Here is an 11906-nt window from a genome sequence, read left to right on the forward strand (position 1 = left end):
TAAAATTGATTAAATTAATTGTTTTCCTCATCAATCAACACACAATACACCATAATGACAAAGCGAAACAGGTTTTTAGAAATGTTTGCAAATGTATTAAAAATAAAAAGCAGAAATACCTTATTTACATAAATATTCTGATCATTTGCTATGAGACTCGAATTTGAGCTGAGGTGCATTCTGTTTACATTCATCATCCTTGAGATGTTTCTACAACTTGATTGGAGTCCACCTGTGGTAAATTAAATGGAAGGCACACACCTGTCTATATAAGCTCCCACAGTTGACAGTGTCAGAGAAAAAACCAAGCCATGAGGTTGAAGGAATTGTCCATAGAGCTCCGAGAGAAAATAATTGTGTCGAGGCACAGATCTGGGGAAGGGTACCAAAATAATTCAGCAGCAGTGGCCTCCATCATTCTTAAATGGAAGAAGTTTGGACCCACCAAGACTCTTCCTAGAGCTGGCCATCCGGCCAAACAGAGCAATCAGGGGGAGAAGGGCCTTGGTCAGGGAGGTGACCAAGAACCCAATGGTCAATGACAGAACTCCAGAGTTCCTCTGTGAAAATGGGAGAACCTTCCAGAAGGACAACCATCTATGCAACACTCCACCAATCAGGCTTTGATGGTAGAGTGGCCAGAGGGAAGACACTCCTCAGTAAAAGGTACATGGCAGCCCGCTTGGAGTTTGCCAAAAGGCACCTAAAGGACTCTCAGACCATGAGAAACAAGATTCTCTGATTTGATGAAACCAAGACTGAACCCTTTGGACTGAATGCCAAGCGTCACATCTGGAGGAAACCTGGCACAATCCCTACGGTGAAGCATGGTGGTGGCAGCATCATGCTGTGGGGATGTTATTCAGTGGCAGGGACTGGGAGACTAGTCAGGATTGAGGGAAAGATGAACAGAGCAAGTCCAGAGAGACCCTTGATGAAAGACTGGGGCGAAAGTTCACCTTCCAACCGGGCAACGACCCTAAGCACACAGCCAAGACAAGTCTCTGAATGTCCTTGAGTGTCCCAGCCAGAGCCCGGACTTCAACCTGAACGAACATCTCTGGAGAGACCTGAAAATAGCTGTGCAGCGACGCTCCACATCCAACCTGACAGAGCTTGAGAGGATCAGCAGAGAAGAATGGGAGAAACTCCCCAAATACAGGTGTGCCAAGCTTGTAGCGCTATCCTCAAGAAGACTCGAAGGCTGTAATCGCTGCCAAAGGTGCTTCAACAAAGTACTGAGTAAAGGGTCTGAATACTTATGTAACAGTGTTGCTTCCGTCCCTCTCCTCGCCCCTACCTGGGCTTGAACCAGGGACCCTCTGCACACATCGATAACAGTCACCCTCGAAGCACCGTTACCCGTCGCTCCACAAAAGCCGCGGCCCTTGCAGAGCAAGGGAAACAACTACTTCAAGGTCTCAGAGCGAGTGACGTCACCGATTGAAATGCTACTAGTGTGCACCGCTACCTAGCTAGCAATTTCACACCGGTTACACTTATGTAAATGTATATTTCCATTTTAAATGTTTTATAAATTAGCAAAAATGTCTAAAAACCTGTTTTTGCTTTGTCATTATGGGGTATTGTGTGTAGATTGATGAGGGGAAAAAAACAATTTAATCAATTTTAAATAAGGCTGTAACCTAGCAATGTGGAAAAAGTCAAGGGATCTGAATACTTTCTGAATGCACTGTGTGTATGTGTGAATATATATATGTGTGTGTGTGTGTGTGTATACAGCACCAGTCAAACGTTTGGACCCACCTACTCATTTAAGGGTTTTTCTTTATTTTTACTATTTTCTACATTGCAGAATAATAGTGAAAACATCAAACTATGAAATAACACATATGGAATCATGTAGTAACCAAAAAAGTGTCAAACAAATCAACATATATTTGAGATTTGAGATTCTTCAAAGTAGCCACCCTTTGCCTTGATGACAGCTTTGCACACTCTCAACCAGCTTCACCTGGAATGTTTTTCCAACAGTCTTGAAGGAGTTCCCACATATGCTGAGCACTTGTTGGCTGCTTTTCCTTCACTCTGCGGTCTGACTCATCCCAAACCATCTCAATTGGATTTAGGTTGGGGGATTGTGGAGGCCAGGTCATCTGATGCAGCACTCCATCACTCTCCTTCTTGGTAAAATAGCCCATACACAGCCTGGAGGTGTGTTAGGTCATTGTCCTGTTGAAAAACAAATGATAGTCCCACTAAGCCCAAACCAGATGGGATGGCGTATCACTGCAGAATGCTGTGGTAGCCATGCTGGTTAAGTGTGCCTTGAATTCTAAATAAATCACTGACAGTGTCACCAGCAAAGCACCTCCACACCATAACACCTCCTCCTCCATGCTTTACGGTGGGAAATACACATGCAGAGATCATCTGTTCACCCACACCACATCTCACAAAGATCAAAAAATCTCAAATTTGGACAGATTTCCACCGGTCTATTGTCCATTGCTCGTGTTTCTTGGCCGATCATCCGTTCACCTACTCTGCATCTCACAAAGACACGGTGGTTGGGACCAAAAATCTCAAATTTGGACTCATCAGACCAAAGGACAGATTTCCACCGGTCTAATGTCCATTGCTTGTGTTTCTTGGCCCAAGCAGTCTCTTCTTCTTATTGGTGTCCTTTAGTGGTGTTCTTTGCAGCAATTCGACCATAAAGGCCAGATTCACGCAGTCTCCTCTGAATAGTTGATGCTGAGATATGTCTGTTACTTGAACTCTGTGAAGAATTTATTTGGCCTGCAATCTGAAGCTGGTAACTCTAATGAACTCATCCTCTGCAGCAGAGGTAACTCTGGGTCTTCCTTTCCTGTGGCGGTCCTCATGAGAGCCAGTTTTATCATAGCACTTGATGTTTTTTGCAACTGCACTTGAAGAAACGTTGAAAGTTCTTGAAATATTCCGTATTGACTGACCTTCATGTCTTAAAGTAATGATGGACTGTCGTTTCTCTTTGCTTATTTGAGCTGTTCTTACCATAATATGGACATGGTCTTTTACCAAATAGGGCTATCTTCTGTATCCCACCCCTACCTTGTCACAACACAACTGATTGGCTCAAACGCATTAAGAAGGAAAGAAATTCCACAAATTAACTTTTAACAAGGCACGCCTGTTTATTGAAATGCATTCCAGGTGACTACCTCATGAAGCTGGTTGAGAGAAGGCTAAGAGTGTGCAAAGCTGTCATCAAGACAAAGGGTGGCTACTTTGAAGAATCTCACATATAAAATATATTTTGATTTGTTTGACACTTTTTTGGTTACTACATGATTCCATTTGTGTTATTTAATAGTTCTGATGTCTTCACCATTGTTGTACAATGTAGAAAATAGTAAAAATAAAGAAAAACCCTTGAATGAGTAGGTGTGTCCAAACTTTTGACTGGTACTGTATGTATAAATATCTCAGCTCATGAAACATGGGACCAACACTTTACATGTTGCATTGATATTTTTGTTCAGTGTATATATATATATATATATATATATATATATATATATATATATATATATATATATATATATATATATATATATACCCATATACTGTATTTACACTGAACAAAAATATAAACGCAACATGTAACAATTTTTTAGATTTGACTGAGTTACAGTTCATATAAAAAAAATCCTTAGGCCCTAATCTATGGATTTCACATGACTGGGAATACAGATATGGGTCTGTTGGTCACAGATACCTTAAAAAATAGGCCTCAGGATCTCATCACGGCATCTCTGTGCATTCAAATTGCCATAGATAAAATACAATTGTGTTCGTTGTCCGTAGGTGGTAGCCGTCTAGTGACAGTGACAAAAATTCAGGACAGGGTACTGTGCAGGGGCCGGCTAATTGTTGAATTGTTGACTAATTAACCGTCTGATGGCCTTGAGATAGAAGCTGTTTTTCAGTCTCTCGGTCCCAGCTTTGATCCACCTGTACTGACCTAATGAGGGACAGGGTTAATTCATATTGGCTGATATCATGCTTATCTCCTGCCTGCACGCATGTGCGTAGGCCTAATTGTAGCGGCCTTTATCGGCCTACATTTTAATTATACAAAAGTGGAATGGATTGGTCCACTATACATGATTGTAGGCTACTTACTCTGCCTGGACCCGAGCAGAATGAAATATGGCTGAATTGCATGGGTCCTTCCATTAGCTGTGCTGTGGTGTAGGATAGGCTACTCCCTAATCTGTCCAGTCAAAAATGTAGACAGTTAAGGTGCCTACCTATATATGGAAATGATTCACTTTGTCCTTCTCTGACATTGAGTGCTTTTGCTTGCTTATTACGCAGCAAAGAGGTTGTGTTGCCCAGCCTATGGAAGGAGAAGGTGGGTTGCATAGCCAGTTGCCGTTGATTATCATACAGCTGTAGTCATGACCCCTCCCCCCGAATCTTTCGATGGAATAATAAAATATCTCCCTCCGAAGTTTTCCGGTTTGAGGCCTCACACGCGTCAGAACAATTACAATTCTGGGGCTGAATTAAAGGGGTGTGCGCGAAGCCCCCTCCACCATACACGGCCATTGTCCTCCCTCTCAGGAGAAAAGGATGAAAACATCCCTGAAGAATAGGCTGGCACGCGACACGCCGAAGAAAACTAAAAGAGGAGAAAACTAACCACTGCTTAATAGAAGTAAAGTGACTGGGGATTTTTCATCGCCAATCAAGTTATGACTCTCATGCTTACACAGCAAACCTACATTTCCCCATCGATAAAGTGTATTCACCATTGCATATATCCAGTACTTTAATTTACTACGTATTGAAATTAATGTCTTATGATAGTAATAGATCAAAATATGTTTGTTTTTTCAATCACACGAGTTTAGGTTAGGTCTCTTCGCAATCAAGGTGCCAGTTCTTTCAACGTGTATAGGCCTATAGCCTATTTCTTCACATTTTCGTTTAGCTATGTGGCTGAAGCATCCATATAGCCTTAAACTTAAATGGGTTTGCATTTCGTTATATTACACTATCCAATTTGGTGACATCGAATCAAAGCACATCGTAAACAGTCCCCAAATTGCAGCCAAGTCTGCACAGCCTTTGACACACCCCCTAATTCGCGCCCGCTTCCTCCCCCTATGATGCTGGAAGGCGGTATAAAATCCCTGGTGCACTCTTCATTACATGTAACTAAAGGTAGAAGTCCAGAGTGCAACTGCTCCGCGGAGCGAAAGGATTTTATTTTCGTTGTGAGCTCCATTTCTATTAAGTGTTGTCTGAAGACAAAACAAATCTGACAAGAAGTGCGCTCTATTTTTGACATTTCGCACGTGATCTTTTTCTTCTTTTTTTTGGATTCAATACATTTTTCCTCTATATTGGATATCTAGCGCTGTCTGCTATACTTTCATAGCAGACGAATAAACACTTCCCAGAATGTCTCATTTGTTATTAACGTGTTTTTTGGCGTTGATATCAATGCAACTGGTGAGTACACATACAATATTCATAGAGTTATGTTACGTGTTGGTAACCTGTGCAATTGCGCCTTTTACACACTGATATGTACTTATTCTTCCTGTAGGCCGAGTCGTCCGGTGTGTTTGAGTTGAAAGTACACTCCTTCAGTAGTACCCGTAGTGTCTGCAAACGGTCTAGGGACTGCCAGATATTCTTTCGAGTCTGCCTTAAACATTCCCAAGATGTCATCTCACCTGAGCCCCCCTGCACCTACGGCATGGGACTGACCGAAATCTTCAGTGCCGACCAGAGCTCCATCTCCAGTAGTGCACCCATCAGAGTGCATTTCCAATTAAAGTGGCCGGTGAGCAGCCTACTGTACACATATTCAATATACTATAGAGCTGATGGTAAATTAAAGGTCCAATGCAGCCGTTTTTAGCTCAATATCAAATCCTTTCTGGGTAACAATTAAGTACCTTACTGTGATTGTTTTCAAATAAATGGTCAAAAATAAACAAAAATAGCTTCTTAGTAAAGAGCAATTTCGCAAGTGAGAATTTTGCTAAGACTGATTGGGAGTGGGGAACTCTCTTATTTGTCTATTAACTAATTTACCACCTGGTGTTGTGACCAGGCAGGCCAAAACTCCATCTCACCAAAACAGGCTGTAATTTCAGGCAGTCTTTAAAAACACCTCTTATACTAAAAGCGCGTTATCATCATTTTCACAATTTCACTGTATTATTCCAACATGGTATGGAAATAAATTTAAAACACAGGAAAAGCACGTTTTTTTTACTGCACTGGGCCTTTAATGGTTAATGCCTGGTGCTACATTTCATAGGTTGGGTAATGTCATTAAGCTTTTCATGAAGAGTTTTCACTTGAAATAATCCCGCCTCTTACAGCTTTTTGACAAAGTATATAATTTTCCTGTGTGGATTGTAGGGTACATTCTCGCTCATTGTTGAAGCCTGGAACGCAGAGTCCTCCGACGGCCAGTCCACAGGTAGGTAGCCTTCAGTGCACACTCCCTCTAGGGGGCGTAAAGTGGATATTCCTCTAACAGTCATTCCCAGCACAAGCGTTTGAGTATAAAACACGTTTTACCTATTTGCAAAAATATATTTTTTAAAGCCATTACCTCACAAGATTGAATTTTAGGAATATATTTTATTTTTCATCTGCTTAATGTCTCTCTCTTTAATAGAAAACCAGAATAACTTGATCAGCCGCTTGGCCACCCGTAGAAGACTAGACATTGACGAGGATTGGTCACAGGATGTGCATTTTGAAGAGCAAAGTGAACTTCGTTATTCTTACCACGTTGTCTGCGATGAAAACTACCACGGCGACAGCTGCTCAGACTACTGCCGTCCCCGTGATGATCAATTCGGACACTTTACTTGTGATGCCGCGGCCACCAAAATGTGCCTGTCGGGTTGGAAAGGAGAATACTGCTCAGAACGTAAGTGTAGAGAAGGACTACAACTTTTTTTAAATGATGAGGCCAATTCTTTTTTTTCTTTTTTTAAAGGCTGTTATTCAGAGTAAAATATATATATATATAGCCACAAAATGACTGTTTTGCGACACTGATTTGTGATGGATGTGCACAGCGCTTGTAATTTCAATTATTGAAATAGTTAATTCAGACATTTCAACTACATCTTCTGGTTAAAACATGTTACTTCTGTCTATTCAAATATAGAGTTTGCATCTTTTGTTCGGGCCAACAATGGGAGCTGAGTGTATGGTTTAACAGGGACACGCGTTGGAACTTAATGTGCGCTCCCTTGCGTGAAAGAATATGGCATGTGTTCCTTTTGTGTGCGTACCAGCTGCTTAGTTTAGTACTTAACAAATACTTGATGTGTCTGAGCTCAGTGAGGGGGGTTGTTTTGTGATGCGAAAGGGGCACACTCATTCTAATTTCCCCCTATCTCTAAAGCCATATGCTGGTCTGGCTGTAGTGCGAAGCACGGTTATTGTGAGGCCCCTGGCGAGTGCAAGTGCCGCCTCGGGTGGAAGGGGCCCCTCTGTGACGAGTGCGTCCGCTACCCTGGCTGCTTGCATGGCACCTGCGGCCAGCCGTGGCAGTGCAACTGTAAAGAGGGCTGGGGAGGACTGTTCTGCAACCAGGACCTCAACTACTGCACCAACCACAAGCCCTGCATGAACAATGCGCCCTGCACCAACACAGGCCAGGGCAGCTACACCTGTACCTGCAGGCCGGGCTTCAGTGGCAACAATTGTGAGATCGAAACCAACGAGTGTGACAGCAACCCCTGCAAGAACGGAGGCAGCTGCAATGTAAGTTCTGCCATAACTGCTGTGTTGTAATTATCTCTCAGGATTAAAAGCTACTGCTCACAATCCAAGTCTTTAATTGTTCACTATGAAACGCTAACCTATCTATTTCATATTTCCAGGATCTGGAGAATGACTACACCTGCACCTGCCCCCAAGGCTTCTACGGGAAGAACTGTGAGATCAGTGCAATGACCTGTGCCGACGGGCCCTGCTTCAACGGTGGAACCTGCATGGAGCAGGTGACCGGTGGTTACTCCTGCCGCTGTCCTGCCGGCTACATGGGCTCCAACTGCGAGAAGAAGCTTGACCGCTGCAGCAACGACCCCTGTGCTAATGGTATGCATCCCCCCAACAGCACAACCACTGTCTGTGTGAGGGAAACCTACCAGGACTTCGGATTGTTAAGATGGAGCCACTCACAAACTCTTATCTGTCTGTCTGACAACAAAACTCAACCGACTGTGCTGCAGACACATTCTTTGGCAGTTACCATCGTGGGTTTTTGTAAATTGTTATTCTTTGTCCGTAAACTCAGTTTTGTTTTGACATGCATCCAGTCTGCGCCTAAAATGTAAAGATTGCAGCACAGGCACGGTACAAAAGACTCTTGGCTCAGACTGATATAAGGGGTGAGATATAGCTGTCATTATGAGGCGGAAAAAACTAGTCTTAGAATGTTGTTGGCTATTTTGTCCCCCATGGGTCCTCATTAGCTACACTGTAACTGTACTTAATGTGGGAATGAGCACAAGCTTATCTGTAATTGGCTACATTTCCTGTTGGTGTGGGAAGCAAATATAAATTTGCCTTCCATAAGAAGCTTTGACACTCATACCTGTACTTCAAGTTTTGATAAACATGTTGAGTGTGCAGTGATTTGAACCCCTCCTCGTCTGTCTATCTCTCTGATAGGTGGCCAGTGCCTGGATCTGGGCCACAGCCTGATGTGCCGTTGTCGCCCTGGCTTCACTGGGCCGCGCTGCGAGATCAACATTGATGACTGCGCCCGCAACCCCTGCCACAACGCCGGTACCTGCGTGGATGGCATCAGCGACTTTACCTGCACCTGCACCCTGGGCTTCACCAGCAAGGACTGCAGCGTCCGCGCCGATGCCTGCTCCATCTTCCCCTGCCAGAATGGAGGCACCTGCTACACCCACTTCACCGGACCCGTGTGCCAGTGCCCGGCCAGCTTCATGGGTTCCCGATGCGAGTTCAGCCTCAAACCCACCGCCAACCCCAAGGCAGACGGCTTGCCCGCAGCCCTGGTTGTCGCCTTCGCCCTGGGCCTGGTCACCCTCACCCTGGTGGTTTGTGCTGCCATCGTGGTCCTAAGCCAGATGAGGCGCGGGCGGAAGGCCATGGCATCTTCTGTTCGGAACGACCTGGAGACGGTCAACAATCGGCCCATAGGTGGTTCCAACCCCCCGTCCAGCCTCCGAGAGAAGGAAGCCTTCCTCATCCCCGGCGGACATTATAAGGTGTCCAATAAGGACGCAGCGCTGATCTCGGCCCCCGCAGACAAACCTAGAGACAAGGCGGCCTACAAGCAGAAGATGGTTGACTACAACTTGGCCAAGGAGGAAGACCGTCATGCCAAGAACAAATTTGACCAGTAAGTATGCCTCGCCAAACTCAAACGGTATTGTGCCAATGAAGCAGAGAGTGTGTGATCACCAATGCCCTAGAGTTGAATGGAGTACTTGTATTTCCCAGTGGAACCTAGCACCCGGGCTTTCTTCTAGCAGAAATGTTACAACTTGATCTCTTACTATGTGATGCTCAGGCTTTATCAGATTTTTTAAACCCTCAACTTTGTATTGGAGATCATGGGATCCACTGTTTTTGTTGATGTTGTATGATTCCATTGCTCCTGTGGAACCAGTCCTGACCTCCTTACCCTCCCTCGATCTCTTTTACAGGAAAAAAGAAGGCAGCATAATGGTTCCACCAATGAGCTTCCCTAAAGAAGGCTTGTACCACCCAGTCTTCATCATCCAGACCGAACAGCAAACTGAACAGTGTGTCTTTGCTACTGAGGTAAGCAGCTCCACCCATTCAAACGGGTTATTATTAAGAGGTTATAAAAGAAGTTATTGTCAAATCACTTTTTCAAGATTTGTTTGGTAACTTTCTCTCTCTATCATTTTCCCACGTTAGGTTTAACAACAGTATTCCGACACCAGGAGTACTGTGACCAACAAAGGCTTTGCCTGATCATGTTTACAATCTTTCAAAGACAATTCAAAGAATTGAAGAGGATATATTAAATCAACAGGTATTATTTAATATTTATTCATGCTGCTCATTAAAAATGAATTTGTTCACAACATTGACAATGTTTGGATACAATACGTGAAAAGTGGGGGCTGGAGAGTAGAAAGAATGTTCCAGCATCATTTGCACTACATTTTTAAATCGGATATAATTTGCTTTGTGTTAAAAATGAACAAAAATAAAACTTTATTCGGAAGAGGGCCAAGGATTCACCAATCACAGAGAAGCAGGACTTTTTTCTCTCCTGATGCCTTATCAAAAAGAAAAGGACATCTCAAATAATCTAGAGGGGCCTTTTTACAATAAACGAATAAGATGTCACTACAATCCACTTGAGAATCAAAAGTAACAGCAAGGACACTTCCGTGGCCTATTTGGGTTTGTTTTTTTGGTGTCAAAGCGGGAAACAATGTTGATGCTATCAAGGAACTGAAAATGAAGGTTTACTGAAAGCTTAGATGGACAGTTGTCTATAAATATCTGTGAGTTTGGAGTGGCCGGATGTCATATCTAGGCCTTCTGGTCCCTAAACTGGACTCCCTTTCCCTATGGAAATAAATCACCAATGTGCCCTATCTTTCGGAGCATTACATGTACAGTATAGTTAGGAAACTCAATCTTATCAAGTGCCTGATCTTTAAATTATGCTATGACTTAAGGAAAAATGGTACTGATCTTACACACTGACTTTTTTATGTGTTCTTTTATGTGTTTGTTTGATACTGTACACGTTTTTTCACTGTCTCTTTCGGAGTATATCTTTTTTTTACAAACACACCAGAAAGTCTTGAACCAGTTGAAAGTCGTAGTACATGTAATTTGTACAGTTTGACTTTCTCAATGCCTTTCAATGTACAGCTTCCATCTTGTCAAACACCCAGTGCTTTCTACGACATTCCCTTGACTTTAATGAAGTGTATTGTGCATAAAGACGGCTTCCCCGATGACAAAATATCCAAGTTTTTTTTAAACCGACAGTGCTGGATCTTTAAAAACATATGAATTTTTTACAGAGTGAAAGACTCCAAAGAGAGGGTGTCCTTTTTGTTCTTTTTAATTTGAAACCAAATAGATATATATTTTTTACATATTTGTATTTTCCTCTTTAATTTAACAATGCAATGTGTACATAACCATGAGATATTCTTTATTTAATGATTTGTATTTATGAAGAGAATTGTATATATGTCTATGTTATGTGTCTATTGTCACAAAATATATATTTTTTCATAATAAATCAGAGAACAGTAATTAATGTGTTGTCTTCCACTGGGGGTTGGGAACTTTGGGCTGCTTGCTTGATGTTTATGGTAAGTAGATGGGACGTGGGGCTCAAGTCGATGGGGCCCATTACTTTTGTTGCTGGGCCTCCTAGATAGCAAGGATGTTGGCCTATCACAGAAAGGGAATCACATGGATGGCACTAGCTCGCAGATTGTTGCCTAGGAGGCGGCTGCGGTGCTGTTTGGAGATGCATCATCCAGGGATTAATGTGCCAGACTAGAAAAGGGAGAGGGAGAGATCCTACAGGGCGTTTTCTCTAAAGCCTGGGGCATAGTTCCCACAGCATACATTATCTGGCTCTAAAGACCAGCTATAATCCATCTCCCTGATGCCTGTATGTATGTGTGTATGTATGTGTGTATATATATATATATATATATATATATATATATATATATATATATATATATATATATATATATATAGTGAGTAAAAAAAGTATTTGATCCCCTGCTGATTTTGTATGTTTGCCCACTGACAAAGACATGATCAGTCTATCATTTTAATGGTAGATTTATTTGAACAGTGAGAGACAGAATAACAACAAAAAAATCCAGAAAAACGCATGTCAAAAATGTTATAAATTG

General features: G+C 42.6%; 1 protein-coding gene across 1 annotated transcript; it reads left to right on the forward strand.

Annotated features, from left to right (window-relative positions):
• Positions 1 to 5187: 5187 nt before the first annotated feature.
• On the forward strand, positions 5188 to 11280 carry LOC121567436 (delta-like protein C). Its single transcript, XM_041877478.2, has 9 exons — positions 5188 to 5469; positions 5567 to 5806; positions 6394 to 6454; positions 6656 to 6913; positions 7397 to 7758; positions 7878 to 8094; positions 8671 to 9373; positions 9681 to 9798; positions 9919 to 11280. Exons 1-9 carry the CDS (start codon positions 5419 to 5421, stop codon positions 9922 to 9924), a joined length of 2016 nt encoding a protein of 671 aa, XP_041733412.2. The 5' UTR covers positions 5188 to 5418; the 3' UTR covers positions 9925 to 11280.
• Positions 11281 to 11906: the final 626 nt, after the last annotated feature.

The sequence above is a fragment of the Coregonus clupeaformis genome, chromosome 6, assembly GCF_020615455.1.
Source record: "Coregonus clupeaformis isolate EN_2021a chromosome 6, ASM2061545v1, whole genome shotgun sequence".
In the NCBI taxonomy this organism is placed as follows: Eukaryota; Metazoa; Chordata; class Actinopteri; order Salmoniformes; family Salmonidae; genus Coregonus; species Coregonus clupeaformis.